The following is a 23,499-nucleotide window of genomic DNA, read 5'->3' on the forward strand; positions in this document are numbered from 1 at the left end:
ACCCGTTAATGGCCTTCATGGTAAAGAGTTACTCACATGAAAAAATAAAAGAAGCGACTCAGAATTTATTCCAGCTTTTTTATAGCAATTATTATACGACGCATTGGATGTCGTAACGAAATAACTCTATGGTTTTTGCTTGAAGTGTCTCTTAAAGCATCTTTTGTTAATGCTGCAGCGATGTCACTTCATCTTTTGACGTATCAATACTCATCCTATTATATTTTGATCGTCGTTTGTAAAAATAACAATGTTAAGCAAGTTTCTCTACGATTTTTCTTCTGTCCTTTAGCAAGATGAAGTTCTGTTGTTAAGTCTAGACTGGGATTCGAACATAAGATTGCCTGATCAAAGACAATGGTCAACAACTGTGCCATTCCAACTCCACTTGTGTCAAGCAATTTTTAAATAAACATAATGATTTTAAAATCGTGCGTAGTATAGTTAATGTCTAACTTTTTGTTTTTTTTCTGTCTCCATTTATGTCTACCTTTATATGTCTACCTCTATGTCCACCTTTATATCTACCGTTATGTCTACCTTTATGTCTATCTTTATGTCTAACTTTATGTATAGCTTTATGTCTAGCTTTATGTCTAGCTTTATGTCTAGCTTTATGTCTAGCTTTATGTCCACCTTTATGTCTATCTTTATGTCTACCTTTACGTCTACCTTTACGTCTACCTTTATGTTTACCTTTATGTCTATCTTTATGTCTACCTTTATGTCTACCTTTATGTCTGGCTTTGTGTTTACCTTTATGTCTATCTTTATGTCTACCTTTATGTCTAGCTTTATGTCTACCTTTATGTCTACCTTTATGTCTAGCTTTATGTTCACCTTTATGTCCACCTTTATGTCTATCTTTATGTCTACCTTTAAGTCTACCTTTATGTTTACCTTTGTGTCTATCTTTATGTCTACCTTTATGTCTACCTTTATGTTTACCTTTATGTCATCCGACAAGATCAAAGAAAGCCGCCTAGTCAAATTACATAGATTTGAAAAAGAGTTGGAAACAAGAATAAAAATACGAAAATATATGGATAATTGTACTTGATAACACAAATGGCTGTTCACACGACTATAAATATCTAAACGAATATAAATGTCAATACAATTATCGGTCCGTCTGAACAAGCAACCGTAAAGAACTGTACGGCTTGTTCATTAAAGTTCGTCTCGTTGCAATTTCATCTTGAATTTGTCCAGTGCTTTTTCCATCGACTGAATAACTAGAATTTGCAACAAAAAAATCAGCATTCAAAATTAGTTAAGCAGATTTTTTTGCAAAACAACATTGAGAGGGGGCAAGAGCTGAATTATTTTGAAACCATGCTTTCTTGAAATTTGTGGAAAAAATTAAAATGACATTTGCGTCTTAAATAAGAAAAATGCTTTGTTAAATCGTCCAACATGGCGGCGGTGACGTAACTTCCACACCAAGAATTTTACAAAGGCAGAAATATAAAAGATGTAAAATCAATAAAAGAACTCACGTGTTACGGCATCCCAATAGTAATATTTATGTTCCTTATACATGCTTTCCGTGTTGTAAATGTCTGTTCTGATTTCACCAGATGGATCTATTTGTTGAAAATTTCGAAAATTTTGTTAAAGTACGCACAAATCCTTACCAAAGTGTCAATTTTGTAATGCATATATAGTCACAGAGAAAATAAAACTTTTAGAATTTTGCAGTGATATTTTTTATAGGAAATAAAGACAACAAAATTGATTGGCGTGCGCTGATTGGTTAATTGTTGTGTTTTCATTGGCTTTTGAAAAGGAATCCGAGGTCAGATTATTACATTAACCAATGAAAAATTTCAAAACAATCATGAATTCATGTTAAAGGAAAAATTTAAATATTTGTTTTAAATTTATTACTTTATAAAAGAAATAAAAAATGCTTTTCGTGTTTGCGCAGACTTATGAAAACCTAAGAGACGTTTGTGAGAACTCTTTAGCACGTGTAACGCCCGACCTTGGATATTTGGTTTGCACTGATCAGCTGTCGAGTTCTCCCAAAGATCTCTCCCAAACATCTTTTCATCTTTTCTTTATTGAAGTGTCAAAATCGAGAGGATTTGAGATAACCTACCGATGAAAAATATCCGTGGTATGTATGATCCATCGATATCAAACTTCTCGTCGATGTATTCTTCTTCGCCCTTTTCAATAAAATAAATAAAATTCTTACCACAACTTACATCTACCATCTTCAATGGAATCATGACAGAAAATATTTAACTGAAAAAAAAAAAGGAACTGAATCACTCTTGAAGTATAAAATTACCTCTACATTGACCATGACGAATTTTTCACTCAATTCTGCAAACTTTTCTGATGAGGACAATTTCTTTTTTAATGCTTTGCAAAAGATAATAAAACATATTGTTTACTACTACCCTAGAGTTAAATATCTAAGAAAGATGACTGTAGGTGAATATATAATTTTTATCGAGTCTTCTGACAATTTCTAAGCATCCATATCAGTGAAGTAGCTTGCTGCAAATTTTATTCTGCATGAAAATTTTTCTGTTTCCTCACTTCGTGAGTAAAAAACAATAAATTTCTAAATAAATGAACAATAATGATACTTTAAAATTTGTACAGCACGACCTAAACTTGCGGGCTCGTTTCGCTACTGATCGATGTCAAAGATTTACGAATTGCTGTAGTGACATAACAAACATAATTCAGTTGGTCAATGTTATCATCACAAACGTATTCACACAATCCTGTGATCAATAAAGTATTCATTTATGGGGGAATACTAAACTTTAAAGATAAATAAGAATGATATTATTTGCCAATATAAGAAACCAACTTTTAAAGCAACTTCACAACGCAAAAACAATAAATAACAGAATCTTAGATACCTTTGCAAGCTTTACACCACGGCTTGTGAATGATCAGCAACATTAGCATATCCCTAGAGTACACAGAAACATCTCTGTTAAATATCGTGTGTTGGGTTGCATGAGCGATACAAACATAGAAAACATAAAGTAATTTTTCATTATATTTTGCATGAACTATTTCTAAGTGAATACAAATTGACATTTAAAAGATTGATTACCTTTTCTTTGAGAGATCAACTCCATCTTTATAGCTCACCCAGTTCACGTTTTTGCCAAAACCTGATTTATTGGTAAAAGCATTACTTGATTTTAGTTTAAAAAAAAGATGCTGAAATCTTAACAGTTCCATACGACAACTAAATTAAATTTGAGAAACCTAAAAATACTTATGTCTAAATCGAGAAGAAGTGATCGGAAATTTATCTCAACGCTTATTTATAACAAAAATCCACCTACCATTGTTAATCGATTTTTCTTTACCAAATCGCAGCAGTGCATCGTTCATAAGACGTATGACTAACAGAACGAAAATTTAATTTGTGAACACACACAGGACAACTGTAGGATGTAAGAGATCACTGATTATGTTGATTTCTCCATCACGATAAATTATGTGATATAAGATATACTCACTTGAAAGCTCGTTGCCATAAGAAAATTTATACTCAATATAATCTGGTTCCATATTATGAAGATCTTGTTGAACTTTTCCAGTAGGATCTGAGAATACATGATTTGTACAAAATACAACATTTGCCAACTATAAACTTTTAAATTGATTTTATGCATTATAGAAATATATAAAATAATAGTTTGTGTGCATTTACATTTCCATTTTTAAGTCAGAAACCACTTCATAGCAAACGACTACAGAACTTGTCACTACAAATACTGTGCAACCACATACCTAAAATAAATAATCTTGGAAAATATCTTCCATCAACATCAAACTGATCGTCCTCTGGTTCTTCTTCATCCTTTTTGATATAAAAACAATCATGCTGACTGCTTTTGTATACGAGAAAATAAAGGATACAAAAATGGCCTTTTCTCTTTACCTGTAGGTTCACCATGACAAAATCCTGGGCATATATAGGAAGCTCCTTTGATTGATTGAAGATATTTTTTAAGTATTCACACGCAGGACAAGACGATTGATGAATTATGAGAAATATTGGCTTTTGCCTAAGTAAAAATAATGCTGCATTGTAATAAAAAATAAGATAAAGTTTTGACAGTTTTGACAGTTTTGAAAGAAAGACATACGAAGTTGAAGCTTCACTAAGAGCATTTTCCATGTTAAGCCATTCATACTCCATTCCAAAACCTAATAAGAACAATTTAGATTTTTATGTTCCGATTTTCCATCTACAAACTAGTACCTTATATGACAAAATTTTTCAATTTTTCACGACATAAATAGTACAGTCATGATAATGTACATCTTAGTACAGTCATGATAGTGTGCATCGTAGTACAGTCATGATATTGTACATCGTAGTACAGTCATGATAGTGTACATCTTAGTACAGTCATGATAGTGTACATCGTAGTATAGTCATGATATTGTACATCATAGAACAGTCATGATAGTGTACATCTTAGTACAGTCATGATAGTGTACATCGTAGTACAGTCATGATAGTGTACATCGTAGTACAGTCATGATAGTGTAAATCGTAGTACAGTCATGATAGTAATACTGTCTGGCCATTTGTTATCATCATGATAATGATCAACATTTGCTACTTGTAATGCCGTAGACAGTACTGCCAGCGACGTGCCCAGACAAAGTGATCTCATCTTTCCATCTTTGAGAAGTTATCTCATCCAACCATCTTTGAGAGGTTGACAGCATTGCCAAAACATCCAAGGTAACACATGGTGATTCGTGGCTGTTGTAAGTTAGATACCTGGTCTCTCAAGAGCATCTTGTGAGTTATGTGCCGGCAGGACTTGTTCCTTAAACTGCTGGAGAACAGTGCGGTTAGACCAGGTGCTGTCTGTTCTGGTAGGTTAGTTGGTCCCAGGGTCCATCTGCCATGACCCGCCGTTGTGCTGCCTTCATCCGCCATCCATCTTGTTCCGTTTTGGTATTTTGCTGTCCCAAACTATCCTTGTCTGGTTCCGGGTGGAGCTCCGATGATGGACTGCATAACATCTAGCAGTAACCGAATACTCCTGCATCTGAGGTCACCACCAGTCGTCTCGACACTGTCTTGCCACTGGATCCATGTGATTTCAGAGAAGAGTGAGGTTGATGTCTGCCAGCTTTTCCTCACTATAATAAATTCTTGCAAAAGTCTTGACAACACCACTCAACCTAGAAGTTAAGATTTTTTTTCTTCCTGAAGCCCTGTGGCGATGGGCGAGCGACAAAGCAGCAGGTGTGGATACACTGGGAGCTGTAGTTGCAGACCTGCACACAGGCGGCCCAGGTCTAATGGTCGCTTTCGTACTGACTGAAGCAGCAGTGAACTCGGCGTCTACCTGGGTGTCTGAGCAGCCCTTTTTAGGGATGCACTGCTCACCTCACATGAGGAAGGGACTAGAAAAGGTGTCCTAAAAAAAGCTTGCTTTAACCTTCATCCTGGCCAGCAAGCCGCGGTTGGCGGGAATCCCACACCAGCGGTCGAAATAAAGGAAAGAAAAAATTTAAGGTGACACCGATCACCTTAGGCACATGGAATGTGCGTACATTACTTGACAACCCTTCAACAGACAGACCAGAGAGGAGAACTGCTTTAGTTGCCAGAGAACTTGCTAGATATAACATCGACATTGCAGCACTGAGTGAGACTCGTTTCGCTAATGAGGGGCAGCTGACTGAAAATGTAGGCGGCTACACTTTCTTCTGGAGTGGCCGTTCTGCCGATGAGCGCCGAGAGTCTGGGGTAAGTTTTGCCATCAGGAACCATCTTGTGCAAAAGCTTGCCAATCTCCCTAAAGGTACAAACGATCGTCTCATGTCAATGCAGATTCATCTACATGATGGTAAACGGGCCACACTCATCAGTGCCTATGCACCTACAATGAAAAATCCTGAAGATGTGAAAGACAGATTCTACGAAGATCTGGATACTATGCTTTCATCCGTGCGCAGTACTGATAAGCTGATCCTACTTGGGGATTTTAACGCAAGGGTAGGCCGTGATTCTGCCTGGGATGGAGTCATTGGAAAGAGTGGGGTAGGCAAGTGCAACAGCAATGGCCTGCGCCTGCTGGAGTTATGCTCATCACATGGTCTGCTATTAACGAACACAATATTCCGGTTGTCCAACAGGAACAAAACATCATGGATGCACCCCCGGTCGAAACACTGGCATCTTATCGACTACATCATTGTCAGGAAGAAAGACAGACAGGATGTCAGAATTACCAAGGCCATGTGTGGTGCAGAGTGCTGGACTGACCACAGACTCATCATCTCTAAAATGAACATACGCATCAAACCAAAGAGACGTCCACAGGGATGTATGACCAAAAAGAGGATAAATGTTGCCAAGCTGAAAAACCTTCAAACAAGTGCAGCTCTATCCACAGACCTAGATTCCAAAATTGCCAACTTCAATCCTGGAGGTAACGTCGAAGAAGACTGGCAATCCTTTAGGGACACAGTTCACTCAACTGCAGTTCAAGTGTTGGGCTACCCTTCCCGACATCAGCATGATTGGTTTGATGAGAATGATGAGGAGATTCAGGCCCTACTTGATGAAAAGCACAGACTTCATCGTGCTTACCAAGATGATCCAACTTCAGTCTACAAGAAGAATGCCTTTGCCAGTGCACGGAGAACAGTTCAGTGTAAGCTGCGGGCGATGAGAGACTCCTGGCTCAGTGCTAAGGCTGATGAAATCCAAGCCTATGCCGACAGAAATGATACAAAGCGGTTCTATGAAGCTCTCAACACCATATATGGACCTCGATCGTCAGGAAATTCCCCTCTCTTGAGCTCAGATGGGACTTCACTAATTACCAAGAAGGAAAAGATCTTGCATAGGTGGGCTGAACATTTTGAAGCTGTCCTCAACCGTCCTTCTTCCATCAATGATAAGGCAATAGACAGGTTGCCCCAGGTCAACATCAACACGACCATGGATGTTCCACCTGTTGAATCAGAAGTCAGGAGGCAATAAACAAGCTCTCTAGTGGTAAAGCCCTGGTGCAGATGCTATTCCATCCGAGATATATAAAGTTGGTGGTCCCACATTTATCCAGAAGCTCACTGACCTCTTCCAATCCTTCTGGGCAAAGGATCCATCCCCAGGAATTGAAAGATGCCTCGATTATTCACCTATACAAGAGGAAGGGTAATCGTCAGTCCTGTGATAATCATCGTGGCATCTCACTCCTATCAATAGCTGGGAAAGTTCTTGCCCGAGTGTTACTAAACCGGCTAATAGACCACCTTGAAGAAGGACTGCTACCAGAATCACAGTGTGGTTTTCGTAAGGGCCGTGGAACTGTTGATATGATTTTCGCAGCACGACAACTCCAGGAAAAGTGTCAAGAGCAGAACCAAGATCTGTACACCACCTTTGTTGATTTGACAAAGCTTTTGACACAGTCTCCCGTCAAGGCCTGTGGAGAATTATGTCCAAGTTTGGCTGTCCAGAGAAATTCATCTTGATGGTTCGTCAATTTCACGATGGCATGTTGGCCAGAGTACTAGCTGATGGTGAATACTCCGAACCCTTCCCAGTCACAAATGGTGTCAAACAGGGCTGCGTACTGGCTCCAACATTGTTCAGCATGGTTTTCACTGCCATGTTAACTGATGCTTATCACGATGGTGTAGATGGTATCAGCATCAAATATAGAATGGATGGGAGCGTATTCAACCTACGTAGACTGCAAGCTATCACCAAGGTTAAGGAGACCATCATTCGTGACTTCCTGTTTGCTGATGACTGCGCCCTCAACGCGTCTTCAGAATCGGAGTTGCAGATCAGCATGAATAAATTTTCCGCAGCCTGTGACAACTTTGGTCTAACCATCAGTACCAAGAAGACAGAGGTCATGCATCAGCCTTCTCCTCGTACACACTACACTGAGCCTACCATACTGGTGAATGGACAGCGTCTGCAGACAGTTGACAAATTCACATATTTAGGAGCACTCTTTCCAGAGCCGTGACTATTGATGCAGAGGTGAACAACCGGATCGCCAAAGCCAGCTCCGCATTTGGCAGGTTGCGCACAAACGTTTGGGAGCGTAGAGGGATCACCGCTGCAACGAAACTGAAGGTCTACTCTGCCATAGTATTACCAACTCTCCTTTTTGCATGTGAATCCTGGACTGTTTACCAGAGGCATGCGAGACAGCTGAATCACTACCACACAACCTGTCTCCGTCGGATATTGAGAATCAAGTGGCAAGACAAGGTGCCAGACACAGATGTCCTCTCTCGATCCAACCAGCCATCCATCTACACCTTGCTGATGAGAGCACAGATCCGATGGGCGGGCCACATTGCTCGCATGCCAGATGAGCGGATACCTAAGCAGCTGCTATATGGTGAGCTCTCCAACGGCAAAAGATCAGTCGGAGGCCAGAAGAAGCGGTTCAAGGACACATTAAAGACCTCACTGAAGTCCTTTAACATCAACACCGCAACATGGGATAAACTTGCAGGGAACCGATCAACCTGGCGCGATCTCATCTTTAAGGGCTGTCAAGCATCAGAAGAAAGGCGGACTGTGGATGCCAAACAGAAACGTGAGCTGCGGAAATCAAGAGCAGCCAGTGCTTCAACATCAGATGCATCTCTGGTTTGCCATTCGTGTTCAAGAACATTCCGTGCCAAGATTGGGCTCATTAGCCACCTCAGAACTCACCGTACCCAATCTTCTAGTACTTGAGTTAACTGGTCATGGTCATCATCGCTTGCGATGGACGAACAACAACAGTCATGATAGTGTACATCGTAGTACAGTCATGATAGTGTAAATCGTAGTACAGTCATGATAGTGTAAATCGTAGTACAGTCATGATAGTAATACAGGCATGACAGTGTACATCGTTGTACAGGCATGATAGTGTACATCATAGTACAGTAATGACAGTGGACATCGTAGTACAGTCATGATAGTGTACATCGTAGTACAGTCACGATAGTGATACAGGCATGACAGTGTACACCGTTGTACAGGCATGATAGTGTACATCATAGTACAGTAATGACAGTGGACATCGTAGTACAGTAATGATATTGTACATCATAGTGAAGTCATGACAGTGTATATCGTAGTACAGTCATGATAGTGTACATCGTAGTACAGTCACGATAGTGATACAGGCATGACAGTGTACATCGTTGTACAGGCATGATAGTGTACATCATAGTAAAGTCATGACAGTGTACATCGTAGTACAGTCATGTTGGTGTACATCGTAGTACAGTCATGATAGTGATACAGGCATGACAGTGTACATCGTTGTACAGGCATGATAGTGTACATCATAGTACAGTAATGACAGTGGACATCGTAGTACAGTAATGATAGTGTACATCATAGTAATGTCATGACAGTGTATATCGTAGTACAGTCACGATAGTGATACAGGCATGACAGTGTACATCATAGTAAAGTAATGACAGTGGACATCGTAGTACAGTAATGATAGTGTACATCATAGTAATGTCATGACAGTGTATATCGTAGTACAGTCACGATAGTGATACAGGCATGACAGTGTACATCGTACAGGCATGATAGTGTACATACATCATAGTAAAGTCGTGATAGTATACATCGTAGTGCAGTCATGATACTGTACATCGTAGTACAGTCAGGATAAAGATACAGGCATGACAGTGTACATCGTAGTACAGTCATGATAGTGACACAGTCATCATAGTTATACCAGTCATCATAGTGATACAGTCATGATGTCACTGTACCTCTTTCCAATGAAGGTGCGGGCAATTTAATAACGACCTTTTTCATAGAAGCAACAACTGGAATTTAACATAGCGTTAGTATGATGAATTATAAAATGTACTTAGGTAATCTATATCTACAAACATGTAACGATGCTCTCGAGCTCAAACAACTGACTTCATTTTTAAGAAAAACATTTTTAACTTTTGCATATTGAGCGAGGTACCACATAGAAAGGACTACTTTTGCGAACTCTTATTTTACCGTCTATTCCATGTTGATAAAAATATTTCGCTTTCTTATCACGTCTGTTCTCATTGATCACCTCTATATCTACATTGCCTCGAGAATCTATGAAACAATCACAAAAGGCAGGGAGATCATTAATGTCGCCGAGTTGTTAGATTTTCTTGTATTTATAAAAATGAAAAGATAAGAAAAATAGTTTTGCATGATACAAAGGAAATCATAAAAACTACTCATATGCAAAAGAATGCCTAGTGGGGAAACATTGGGACAAAGTGTGACACATTTCAGGTACTCCACCAAAAATTATAATATGTGTGTATTGTACAAAAATCCTTCTCATCAAAATGAAATTCCCTTACCTATAAAGAAAATTCTTGGCACGTACGTTCCATCTATGTTGTACTTCTCATCATTTGGAATTTCATCGTCCTTTAAGAAAGAAAGTAAACAATAAAGAAAGGCAGAGATGCTACTTAGTAATAAACAATTAAAATAATAAACATTTAAAATACCTCAAGATTGACCATGACAAAATATTTGCTGATTTCTGCAATGTTCAAAGACATTGCAAATTCTTCCTTTAAATCTAGAAATATATTTTACACCTTGTCACCATCGAAGTAAGACTATAGCATTTGCCTTTGTGAAATTTCCCTGTGACATTTTGTTGTTTTTTAATGACAAACTGAAATCAATTTTTCATCTTTAAGATTACTCACGTACCTCTGCTGAACTGACACCAACTTCGATGGAAAATCATCATGATTGGCTTGTTGCTAATAAGATATGTGTGCACATGTATTACAAATTTGGATGAAAGTTTTTTTTTCCATTGATAACACAGAGATATGTTTCATTAAAAGAAAACTAAGTTCTGAAAACACACGTAGTTTAAGAACTTACAATTCCTCAGCAATGCCATAACTGTCGTTCAACGATGTCCATTCAATCTTTCCTCCAAAACCTGTGTATTTTTCAGAACGATATGAATGAACTAACAAATAGCATCTAACTGATTAATGAAGACAAAAACAGAATCTTTCACCTTTTGTTCGATCATTTTCAACGGTTTCTTGTCTTTTCAAAACGTTTTTCATGGTTGTAACAACTAAAACAGCTTACATGCGTGAATATCAAATCATAACACAAGCTATATGTATTGCTCATGTTAACAGACAAAAGAATGAGGAGATGGAAACTTATTATACATGTGTACCTTGCTCAGCATTTCCATATGAATAAATGAAGTCATCCTTATATTCAGGCCTTTCGTTGTAAAACTCTTCCATTATTTTTCCGTTCCGAGGATCTGTTGTAAAAAGAAAAAAAATTGAGTCGTTTGCAATAATAGAAAGAAACCAAACGTTTGTGTGCTCGCAAAGTACGTTTGAAGACTAGGTTCTAATTCAAAAATTGGCAATACAGTAATGGACTCACAGACATTATAGTATCAATAAAGAAAATTTCAATGAGTAGAAAATTGTACCTACCTAAGAAGTATAGGCGTGGAACATAAGCACCATCAACATCAAAATCATCCCCCAACATTTCTTCATCATCCTTTATTTAAGAAATTGCAATAACCTAACATCCACAACTAAAAAATATCCTGTTCATGTCCGTGTGAATGTAATTATAACATACCTCGACATTCACCATAACAAACTTGGAACTAAGTTCAAGAATTTTCTTCGACTTGGAAAAATAGGATTTTAGGACTAAAACAACAGAAATAGCTTCATGAAAGCAATCCAACGTCAACATAACTCAAATCATTAATTGAATTCACTCACTTTTGCAAGCTTTACACCAAGACTTGTGAATAATCAATAGTATCGGAATATTTCTTAAAGAAGAAAATATCTTCAGTTGAAAATATTGAAGTTTGACTCAGCAATTTTATGTTCTATATAAAAACCATCTTTTGTCTTCGTTAACCTTTTTTTCGAGAAAACCAATCCACTATCCAAATTTTCCCACTTTATTTTCTCTCCCCATCCTACCAGAAAATGAATAGCTTAAAAATATACCCATATATCATTTCATAGTATAATTTAATGCAAGAAAATCTATTTATTCACACCATTGTGCAATTTGGTGGATTTTTCCTCTTTTTCGATAACAATCTTCATACTTCGAACAACTAAAACAAGAGATAAAAGTCAAACCATGTTTTCCAACCATAAACATGAAGAAAGAATGTTAGATAAGTATAACACTAACTCTCATCTGCTTCTCCATAGTAATATTTCACGTGAGGATAAGCTGTTCCTTCATTCCATACTTCGTCCATGACACGACCACTTGGTTCTAAGAACAAAATAATTAATTTTGATTTAAAAAATAAAAAGAAAAGAAAGTTTCACAAAACCTACCGACAAACAATATTCTTGGAATATAAGCACCGTCGATTATAAATTTACTGTCTTTCGGTTCTTCATCATCCTATAAATTGAATTAAGTGCACTAAATAATGAATTTGGGAGTTTTAAAGAGTGAGAGTTGCAATACTTTTACAAAGTAGAGTAGCAATGTCTGTCGATTTTTCACGATACAATACTAGAAAAAATATTATGACAATACCTCAGTGTTGACCATGACAAAATGTTTGCTTAGATTCAGTATTTCATCAGATGCAGCAAACTTTGGTTTTAATTCTATGAAGAAAAAACAACACAAGTATAACAACAATTATTAGATTTTTTCTATTTTGTTAGTCTTCTTGTTCAAGGTGATGTTACGTTAACTTACGTTTACAAGAACCACACCAAGTTTTATGAATGATAAGCATCATTGGTCTGCCACTATTTGTAAATCATATGAAGAAATACCATTGTGCTACTTCAGTCTTCAAGATAAATTATTCAACTACGTTTTTAATCGCACCTTTTTCTAGATTCCTCTACGCCGTCTTTAAATGTGAACCAGTTAAATTTTTCACCAAGTCCTGCGATTATATGTCGAAAAAGTCAGTAAAGACTGTCAAAGTTAAATTGATAAGAAAAGTTACTTAAGATCTTGATGATTGATAAGATTTATTTTTACCAAAAATGTGTTCTTAAATAAATTCCTAAAACTTAGCAAAGATAGTCAACTTGTTGAAAAGAAGTGTTTACGATATTTTATAAAATTATAAGACACTGATCAATCTTGGGTAAAAAGAAGAGACAATTTGTGGCACCTAATACCTCATCCTAAATTATAATAAAGAACAAGATACACTTACCTCTGTGAAGATTGTTGGAACTAAATCCTACTTTCATGACTTCCTTCATACTGCGTACAACTAATAAAATTCATAACATTCAAATATGTAAAATAAATTGATGTAACCAAACATCTTGGTCAAGCAATATTTTCTAAAAGAACTTCATACTGTTTTTTGGTTCTCCATAATAGTATTTGGTGTCGGGGAAGGATGTTCCTTTGTTCCATATATGATCCATCACTTTACCACTAGGTTCTGAAACACAGTAAGCGTGAACTTACAGGAACAAGATAAGAGAAAATTTATCATCCTTTGTCTAAAGTATATTCCATCTAATTGTTGCTGTCATGATTTTATTCATCACAAGTGTTCAACATACCAACGAAATAAATTCTAGGAATATATGCACCATCAACAGCATATGCTTTATCTTTTGGTTCTTCATCATCCTTAATGAAAGAAAGAGCCAAAACACCAAATCACTGCATGCAAAACAAAGAATTCTCTCTCATAACCATTGATATACCTCTGTGTTGACCATAACAAAGTTTTTACTCAGTTCTTCGATTTCTTTTGATGCAGCAAACTGTGGTTTTAAAACTGTAAAAATGGAAAAATTTACACTCCTTATTGTTGCCTTCCTATTTATAACTTCTTCAGTTGTGTTTAAATATAATAATACTTACTTTTGCACGAACTGCACCAGGATTTGTGAATTAAAACCATAATTGGCTTTCCGCTGCAAAATTATGAACATATCAAGTTTGTCAAATATGTTACTTTTGTTTATAAATTTGATAATTTGTCGAGGTTTTTATAGTTTTTCTCACCATCTTCAGCTTTGCTGTAAAAATACTGGTATTTTTCTCGCTTTTCATTCATTATGTTTTTAAGAATTTTTCCATTTTTACCTATAAAAGACAAAGATTTACAATGACCATACAAGCTACCATTCTGAAAACTACATTTCCCTTTTGGTAAGATTTTCCCATATTTATATGCGTAGTAAATACCATAAAATAAAATTCTCGGTACATATTTGCCATCAATATCGTACTCTTCTTTTTGGCTTTCTGTTTCATCCTAATTAAATAATATTACATGTATAAATGCAAATCTTTGCGATAAAAGTACATATCTTTATCACAACTTTCAACGTTGTATTCAAACAAAAACTTCTTCAAGAATAAAATACAATGAAATTATTGTATTATTGTATTAAGGATCCCCTACTACATCAATCTGATGACATTTCTTTTATATCATTTCACATGATTTTTAGTCAACTCATATTTTTCCAGAGATACAATACTTTACAAACTTATATACAAGACAATAAAATAATATAATACATACATTGATGTTGATCATCACAAACTCACGACTGAGTTCTTCAATTTCGTCTGATGACAAAAACTGCTCTTTTAAACCTGTAAAAATCATCAGTAAAGCCTCTATAAAACTACCTACGATAACCAATGACGTAGCTAGCTTGCAAGTTTGGTTGTGCTATGTAAATATTTCAGTGTTACTGTCTTTAAAACTCTAGATTTGCTAAAGAAACAATTGATGCCAGTGATCTGACATTTTAGAACAGCCAAAATAGCCGACTATAGTTACGCCTTATATGGTAACATTGATGGTGTATGCAATAAATAGTTTGAGCAAACATTTGGAATTCAGCAGGAGTTGAATTTTGATTTTATATACAAATAACCTACCTACGCAAGCTTTACACCAACTTTTATGTATGATCAACATTTTGGGTTTTTTACTAGATGTGAAGAACCATGAAATTTTTCAAAACATATGAGCGTTCTATTTTAATTAAATAAGAGCTCCATACAAATCTAAAACCTCCTTCAAATTTACCATTTCACAAAAAACCCGCAGGAAAACTTAACTGGATTGTTTAGTAATTACACTGCATGACGACTTAAGTAATTTAAAATTTTGTTTAAAGATAGCAAACTGGATTTTCTTCCTTTGCGGGCCTTGCAGCATTCAAAGTTTGAGTGTAAAAATTGTTAATTTGATAACGTACCTAATATGCATCACAGTTTCATCAAGTGACTTCCAGTCGATATTGCTTCCAAATCCTGAAGAGAATAATTGTAAAATATATAAACACGGTCATATACATGATGCTTCAAACAAATATTCTTCAATATTGAAACTTTACACACATACCTTTGCTAAGAATTTCTCCAGTCACTTGTGTGATCGTTAGAATGTTAATAAACACTAGAAAAACCTGAGTATTGCTAAATTTCATTTTAAAATAATTTTAGACGCAGAAGACAACGCACATCCAATTTGCTACAGAGAAATATCTATACTTTTTATAATAGAAGGAAATCTGTTGAAGTCAACCAAAACAAAGGTTTTGCGTTGAATAAGTAAATAGATCATGTTGCTGGTGGCTTTTTTATTTGAAATTTTCATTTCTTAAGAAACACAAAAAACATAAAAAGAGCGCGTGGCATTTATTGTTAACATAGGCCACAAGTTGTTGAAATTAAAAAAGCCTTTTGTATGTATACAAACCAATGGCGAAGCAAACTCGATAATTGGAATGCACATATTGTTACTTGCATGTTCTGCCGTAAGCTGTCGTATTCCCTTGCTCTACTTTTAAAAATCAATATGAAAGCTTGATATTTTCTGGAATCATACTAAACGTCGAAAGCTCTAAAAAATTCGTATGCCATGTCTAATTATCAAAACGTTTTTATGTTGAAGTTGAATTATCTTTAATCAAACAACACTTATCAGTCATCACACCAATCTACAAACACATTTTCCTAATGCAACATTCAATTGGAATCTTTTGTCTCATAGTTATCCAACACTAATTCCAGAACATCACTCATAGTCATGTTTTCGTCACTGGTAATATAATTTGATAAAGATTTAAGATCTTTTGAATTTTTTCATAAGTTTTTACTGTGTCAATAATTTGAAAGTGTTTAAAAGTAGGCTGAATATTACAAAGAAACAATGTGCTAGTCTTGATGACACAGTTGGTTTTTGCTATTATCGTTTTTAAAAAAATCCAAAATATCATCTTCACAGAAGTTATTGTTTTCCATTATCAGAATCCTCTCTTATTACTTTGGAAAAGGTTGAAGAAGTTTGTCAGAGACTTGCTGCAATATTTCGCCAATGAAAATTCTCTATAGTTTGTCGTGTATGAATTATCGAATCCAAGTTATTTCCATCGTTTAAAAGGAAATATAACTTATTCATTGTCACAATTATGAGTTCGTTAATTGTTTGAGTGGGTGAGAGATTGCAGCATCAAAAGAACTTCTTTAACTAAACATTAGCTAAATATCTTTTATAATAAGTATCCCGAAGTTCCACATACTTCCCTTTATAGTAAAAGTGTAGGCAGATGACATAATGTTTTTTTCTCTCAGTGAATTTCCTTTTCAACTTGACAAGTGTTATACCGTTTTTGTTAATTTGCATTGACGCCGTCGGCTCCGTCGTAAAAATAATAATTTTGAGTTGTCTTTTCTTTTTGATCTCAAGGTGGTTAAGCAGTCCACAGTGTAAAATTAAATGCAATTCGCTGAAAGGAATACGACTTCAAATAATGAAAGGGTTCACATCTATAAAGCTTTAAGGCCGTCTGGAACTTTTTTATAATATTGTTCCAAAAATATAGTGGAAGTTGCAATATTCAGAGCTATCAAAAATTGAGTGAAATATTTGATCGTAAACAACCAAACTCAATTCCCAAAAAGGCGCTTTTTTCAAGTTTTTGATGACTTTTGACAAGGTTGCAATACAGTGGTTTTGCAAATAAGATTTGAAAATTCGTGAAACATCTTGAACAGAACCATACAACTTTAATAAAAAAATTTATGTCCTTCTAAATTACATTATTAAAGAAACTATTATTTAGTATCCCACTTTTTTTAACTTCTTGCCATTAACAATTTTCCAAGTAAACAACTTCGGACCTCCAGCTACAATTTTCGTTTTGACCAGGAAAAACTCATTTTATAAAATATTATTAAAAAACGTCTGACAAAAAAATGAATTATACTTGCTACATCGAACCATTATACCAGATATGTTGCATGCTTCTACCCGTGTCAGTATAGTTACTTTTCCAACATTACGTACCTTAATCAAGCATAAGTATCTTTACAAGTAATGTTCAAAGCTCACTTCATTACGTTGCTGTGTGCATCTGTCAGCTTAAGAACTTTAGTCCTCGAACCTTATCGACGATTATTTTTTTGTCATCTAACGAGCATGAAGATGTATGCACCCACTTAATGCAAGAATTTCACTAAATTCTTACAGACTACAGGCACCTCAGTTGTGCTTTTTCTTGTTGTAATATGTATTGTATATGTATATAAGATGTATGCACCCACTTAATGCATGAATTTCACTAAAGTCTTACAGCCTACAGGCATCTCAGTTGTGCTTTCTCTTGTTGTAATATGTATTGAAACTACATAAGTATATGTAAGTATACATATACTTATGTAGTTTCAGTAAGAAATCAAATAACAAGTCTCTGGTTTATATTTGCTAAGTGAGGATGTATTTACGATTTTTATGGATGTCATTTATAAAATTCAATTGAAGTATTAATATATTAATTGATTGTATTAATATACATAAGTTTAATTGTCTTTACATCTCTAAGATTACATATTTATTTAGCAACTAAAAATTATTTGACACAGCGTTTAATAGCGTACTTAGCTAAATCACGAGAACAATGAGCTAAAAAGGTGAATAGAGAGGTGTTGAATGTTCACTAAACATTCACACAATATACAAAACTGCATAATTCAAATTAACCTTAATACAATGTCTTTCAACGCATATTTTAAAAATTGAGGATCTCCCTCAGATGTTCTATACCCTCTTTCAAGGTCAAATTTTTCCAACGCGAAGGGATTTCTGGTTCTTCATATTATAATAATTTGCAAGTTCTTTCGAGAAATTTACCATAAACCACTGCCAATACTTAGACTGATCAAAAAAAGGATCTGGAGGAATTTTCCAGGACGCGTAAGTTTCGTTTACTAACTGATAATCTTTATAGGGTTGGGGTTTCCAATTTGTGTCCATGTTTTGAAATGTTTCATTTCCAGCTACAAGAAATGTATAAATATCGTAAACCAAAATCACATTGTCGATACTGCGATAACCAGCCAAACACAAAGGACGGTGCATTTTTGTCGCGTGTTTTAATCATCGTCTGAATGTTGTGAATGCTCCATAGTCTTATCACACAAAGCTTTACAAAAGGGACAAACTGCCTGATCCCCAAACAGTGACATAAAAAGTCTTTTGTAGGGTGCTGACTGCCAATTACTAATACTTTCACTATCTAGTTCAGCATCAGTAAGTTCTTGTACAAAGTTTTCGACCAACTCGCGAACTTTTTTGTCAAATAAATCAGTTTCTTTTAAATCTTCATCCATTGTAGCGACACCAAACATTTCATTCGTGATGGCAAGAGAAGAACACTGTTTCACAAACTTTTTAATCCAATTCGTTACTTTCCAAGTCTTGCTTCCTTGTTCCATTTCATCTCTAGCTTGCTTATTTGCGTCTTCAATGGCAGAAAAAATATCCGACTTCAGCATCTCTCCTTCATATTTTAACAGAGATCGCACCAGTTTCGATTCTTTGTGCAAGCAAAAGTCTTCCACGTATTCCTTTAATTTATTTTCCAAAAATTGAATAGGATTCTTCAAATAAGGAACAAACAATTCAAAACTAGGGTTTTCTCCAAGTTGAATCAAAACACTGGCATGAACGTGACCCTTGCTTAGAAACATGCTCTTTGTCGAAAGCTTAGTATAAACTGCTGCTACAATACCCTTGTTAAGTTCTGACGTTATAGGGTCACGAAGCACATCAACCAATGACGTGGCAGCCAAAACTTCTTTTTCCATCTCTTTGCAAAGGTTGATAAAATACTTTTCCAGCCTTGGTCTTAATGTTTTTTCAAGATTCCGTCGCTCTTCAACACAAATCTCAACATAACGCTTTTCCATTTTATCAAAAATAGGAAAGGCACAGGCAAATGTGTATAACAGTATGTCACATACTAATGGTTTTTTAAACTTCATGATTTGTTTCTCTGTTTCTTTATCAATAGTAGAAATGATTTCATCATACATTGTTATAAGATCATTATTAGTAAATCTAACAGCAATGTTGGAAACTCTCTCTGCAAACTGCTTTCCTTTAGAGATAACTTTATTTTTGATATCATATGCCCTTGACACAGCATCGTGTATGAACCAATGATACATGTTTTGGACCACTTTCGAACCCCACCCTCCAATAAATGCAAGCATATTTCTATCAATTACAGGATCAGCATTAGAAAAAGCAGAAATTCTATATCTTTTTGGTTTTAGTTTCGTTGACATGTCAGCATTACGATCAGAATTTTTTGTTAGAAGAACATAAACCATATATTCATTGACATCACGCTTTACTTCCTCACAACGGGGAACTTCGGCAATCCATTGTTTCCATTCTTTTTGAAATGTTGCTTTACATTCTTCTTCGTCATTTGTTTTTTGAGTTGACACCAAGTTTTTTGCTCTGTCCAGAAGTTGTTTTTCATAATATTTTTTCATTTCTTCAACATCTTGTTGTTGCTGCAGATGGTGGAAGGTTGCCTCACAATTTTCTATAACAGACGCTTCCTGATTTCCTTTGTATCTTTTAATTTTATCCATCACGTCTTTTTTCCATCGTTCAAGGGTAGATTTACCTTTGCTTTCAAACAACGTCTGCATTTCTTTCTCCATTTTCGTCTTGAGTTCTTCTGCCTCTGTAAATATACGTTTTTTACTTTTCATCCAACATCTCTTTCGCTCTTCTCGTGTAGTGCATCTTTTCAAATCTTTTTCAATACTTCTTTCAAGTTCAGCCATTCCATTGACCATAAGTTTTACTAATTCTTTAAAAAGTTTTTTGCCTAACGATGCGTAAACTCTGATTTCAATCACATTTCGAAAACTGAAAATGAAGTTTTCCTTTAGCATTGCTTGCCATAGATCTTTAACTCGTTTACGGAATGAAGAAACAGTTAGCTTGACCACTTCTTTTGAGGACATTAGCTGAATTATATTTTCCTTTACTTTTTGCAAGTTTCTACCATAATTTGGGTTTATCGGAGCCATGGGAGGACTTCCTTTCAATAGACTTGGTATGTAAAATACGTCTTTATTTTCATCAAATGCAATGATGTCATCTAACTTTTGAAACTGATCTTCACAATTTTCTTGTATTGCTGCAAGCCTTGCCATATGGTCTAGATTTTGTTTTAGATTTTGCCGATCCATCATTAACTTATCTGCAGCGTCATTAGCAGCAACATTTTGATGGACGATCTTGCATGATTTCTTGTCTTTCACAAGTTTCATTTTTAAGAAAGCATGAGCAGCCATCCCAAAAAACTCTTTCATTTCATTATAGTTTTCACCAAAGATATTGACAATCGTGACATCAGCCACACCAACAGCAAAAGCTGCCAATTTATTATCGTGTTCTCTCACTTTTGGGTCAGCCATTCCTTTTAGACCTTCAGTATCAATGATCAACAAATAATCAAAATTTGAATCATGTTTAAGTTGATCACTAAGTGGAACAAGACTAACAAAAGCACCACGAGTACATCTTCCTGCACTTACAGGAAATTCTAAACCAAACATTGTATTTAACATTGTTGATTTACCGGAACTTTGAATACCTAACACAGAAATGACGAAAATGCTAGCGTTATTTGTTTGCATTTCTAATTCTTCATAAACAGCATCAAACCATTTCATTGGTATGTAAACTGAATCACCATCCAGCAATTCTAAAGGCTCTCCGGAAAGAAGAATTTTTGTTGCAGCACCAACATAATCATTCACTACAATATCAGCAAGCTGATAAAGTTGGGCAACCTCTCTAATGATATGCTCCAAACCAAATGAAGACTTTAATATCAATTCTTCCAGTTCATTTAAATACTTTTCTTCCTCGGTTTGTGAATCTGGCTTATCATTGTGCGTATTTTTGGTAGGTTCTTTTACAGAAAGTAATGCCCGACGATATTTTTGATGTAAATATGTCATCACAGATAGAGAAGCTTTGTCTAATAAATACTTCAAATGATGCAAATTTCTATTCAGTTCCCGTTCATTCATTATAGTTATGGAATTAAGAAAGTTAATAACATCTTTGTTCATATTATTGAAAGATTCAGTCTGAGCCTTTTTTTCATTTTCCAGTTCTTTGTGTAATTCATTGACAACGTCGTCTTGTTTAATAGTGGGACGAAATTTTGGACTATGTATCTGTTTTTCTAAATCTGCTAAAATTGGTACATGACCTTGTAGCTTAAACAGATTTTTTGCATTTTGAATCCCATCAGAAATCCAAGTTTCCACAGTTTTTTCCAATTTGGCATAAGCTGGGTCGTCATCAAAGTAAACACCATTTTCCTTTGAGTGGCATTTGAGATTTGCTAAAGATTTCAGCTTACTTTTTTTGGCCTCTTTTATATTGCTTTGTATGACCTGGCGAATATAATTGAAAAATTCATATTCATTTGATTTAGATGCTTTTGTACATGAAGACAATTTTGTACGATGATCCTTCTCTAAATCTTTGTAGTACGTTTTTACTTCTTTTTCCCTTTTTTCGTTAAAAATCAGCAGTGTTTTACCTTCAGACATTATAGCTTCATCCAAAAAATTTTTCATTTGTTCGTCAGGCATTTTTGAAGGCAATAAAATACACAAAATGTTTGATATCTCTCGAAGTACATTAACTTGCTTCTTGAAACTCGGAGCATCACCGCGTAAATTGGTAAAACAAATTTCATTTTGCAAAGAGTTCTTCTTGTTTCCACCAGGAAGATACCACACAAGTTCAACTAAGCCTTCCACGACTTTCCTTTCCACATCACCACCTTTCATGTTTTTATGAAAAAAGAAATCATGATCACCATTACCATCACTAATAATCTTGTTCATTAGGGACGATTTGGACATGGTCACATTACCCAGCCGGATAAAAGACACTACCGGAAACGGATGTTCAGTTGCGTAAACAACTTTAGCAGAATCTTCGGAAGTGGCATCTTTCCAAGATTTTGTTATTTTTTCCAACGCCGAAAGCAAGACAGTTGGGTTTTTTGCTGCATTATCAGGATCAGGTAAAATGAAAGGCACGCTAAGCTGACATTCGCTAAGTTTAACAGCAATATATTGTCGCAAGAAATCGTCTGAACTATGGAAAAGTCCTATCAAAGCATCCATAGGGTTAATTGCTTCTACAGCTTCACTTTCGTTATCACTATAACTATCATCGGAATCATCATCATCTTCCGAACTCTTACTTTTGACTTTATCTGATTCAATCTCATCTTCATCCGTGTCATCGCTATCACTTACATCAGTACCATTATTTGATTTTGTAATAACTTTACTTTTTTTTAATGATTCCAGTTTAAATTCACGTGCTTGGTGATTAGCCATCATTAACATTTTAAGAATATAACTGGGAATTTGGTCATGAGAAGTCAGTTCGTCGTCAGTAAACGTTGCAACAGTACGTGCATGTTTTAATGTAAGTTTTGTTTTAAGACCTAAACGTTCGCATAGTTGAGATAATGTCTTTTGTTTTGCTTTATGAGAGGTCTTTTCAGTTTTATTGGGAGTTACACCAAATTCGAAATCCTGACGAAATTCTTTTGGGCCTAATTGAAAAAAAACACATAGAATGACCTCCAAAAATTTATTTGTTATATTTATAATTTTTGTACTACACAGCACACGCCTTACAAATAAAGACTTGGATTAATTTTACCCATAGTTTAGGTATACCTGTGCTTTTGTGTGTTCAAAATCAACCAAAAATTTTAAATAGCTCAAAGCAAGGCGATACTCCATATTGCGACAGGAAAGCAAAACTTTATGCTACAGTTTAACACTGTATCAAAGAACCCAAACCATCAAAATATAAATATGATCTATCTAAGACAAACAAAGGCATTTGGGAAAACAATTTCACGGAGAGATAGGCCAAACTAAATATCGCAAGCTACTGATCGTGAAAAAAGGAATTTGGCTTCAACAAGTTTACATCATTGTATGTCCATATTTTAACCCCATGTGCTCCAATTGCTGTTTAGCTTTGTCATTTTTGCGCGCAACCTTTCTCCAAGGTTCAAATCTTTTCGGCCCACAAATTTTTTTTGCAAAAATTTTCAATCCAGCTTAATGCGATGGATATTTGCAGC

The 23,499-nt window shown here is 35.3% G+C and overlaps 3 protein-coding genes across 3 annotated transcripts in view; all 3 read right to left on the reverse strand.

The window, feature by feature from the left end:
• Nucleotides 1-1,039: 1,039 nt before the first annotated feature.
• Nucleotides 1,040-14,101, reverse strand: LOC124444365. The gene is made up of 35 exons (XM_046994961.1): nucleotides 14,039-14,101; nucleotides 13,895-13,947; nucleotides 13,735-13,808; nucleotides 13,588-13,657; nucleotides 13,377-13,463; nucleotides 13,227-13,286; nucleotides 12,887-12,947; nucleotides 12,752-12,804; nucleotides 12,584-12,657; nucleotides 12,376-12,445; nucleotides 12,224-12,310; nucleotides 12,084-12,143; nucleotides 11,939-11,999; nucleotides 11,794-11,846; nucleotides 11,645-11,718; nucleotides 11,491-11,560; nucleotides 11,217-11,309; nucleotides 11,046-11,108; nucleotides 10,904-10,964; nucleotides 10,724-10,776; nucleotides 10,513-10,586; nucleotides 10,360-10,429; nucleotides 10,016-10,102; nucleotides 9,772-9,828; nucleotides 4,134-4,194; nucleotides 3,926-4,052; nucleotides 3,775-3,844; nucleotides 3,501-3,587; nucleotides 3,324-3,383; nucleotides 3,086-3,146; nucleotides 2,886-2,938; nucleotides 2,300-2,373; nucleotides 2,105-2,174; nucleotides 1,500-1,586; nucleotides 1,040-1,235 (listed from the first exon to the last, which is right to left on the reverse strand). Exons 2-35 carry the CDS (start codon nucleotides 13,932-13,934, stop codon nucleotides 1,171-1,173), a joined length of 2,367 nt encoding a protein of 788 aa, XP_046850917.1. The 5' UTR covers nucleotides 13,935-13,947; nucleotides 14,039-14,101; the 3' UTR covers nucleotides 1,040-1,170.
• LOC124443519 (thioredoxin domain-containing protein 12-like) lies at nucleotides 13,995-23,377 on the reverse strand. Its single transcript, XM_046993972.1, has 6 exons — nucleotides 23,367-23,377; nucleotides 15,399-15,546; nucleotides 15,253-15,307; nucleotides 14,930-14,982; nucleotides 14,565-14,638; nucleotides 13,995-14,291 (listed from the first exon to the last, which is right to left on the reverse strand). The coding sequence occupies exons 2-6, from the start codon at nucleotides 15,481-15,483 to the stop codon at nucleotides 13,995-13,997; spliced, it is 564 nt and encodes a 187-aa protein (XP_046849928.1). The 5' UTR covers nucleotides 15,484-15,546; nucleotides 23,367-23,377.
• LOC124444359 overlaps nucleotides 17,753-23,499 on the reverse strand; it is a 28,244-nt gene continuing 22,497 nt past the window's right edge. Inside the window, exon 17 of the mRNA XM_046994953.1 lies at nucleotides 17,753-22,167. Coding sequence (XP_046850909.1) covers nucleotides 18,431-22,167 — 3,737 coding nt within the window. The 3' untranslated portion in view covers nucleotides 17,753-18,430. The remainder of the gene's footprint in view (nucleotides 22,168-23,499) is intronic.

The sequence above is a fragment of the Xenia sp. Carnegie-2017 genome, unplaced genomic scaffold (assembly GCF_021976095.1).
Source record: "Xenia sp. Carnegie-2017 unplaced genomic scaffold, XeniaSp_v1 HiC_scaffold_21, whole genome shotgun sequence".
NCBI lineage: Eukaryota > Metazoa > Cnidaria > Anthozoa > Malacalcyonacea > Xeniidae > Xenia > Xenia sp. Carnegie-2017.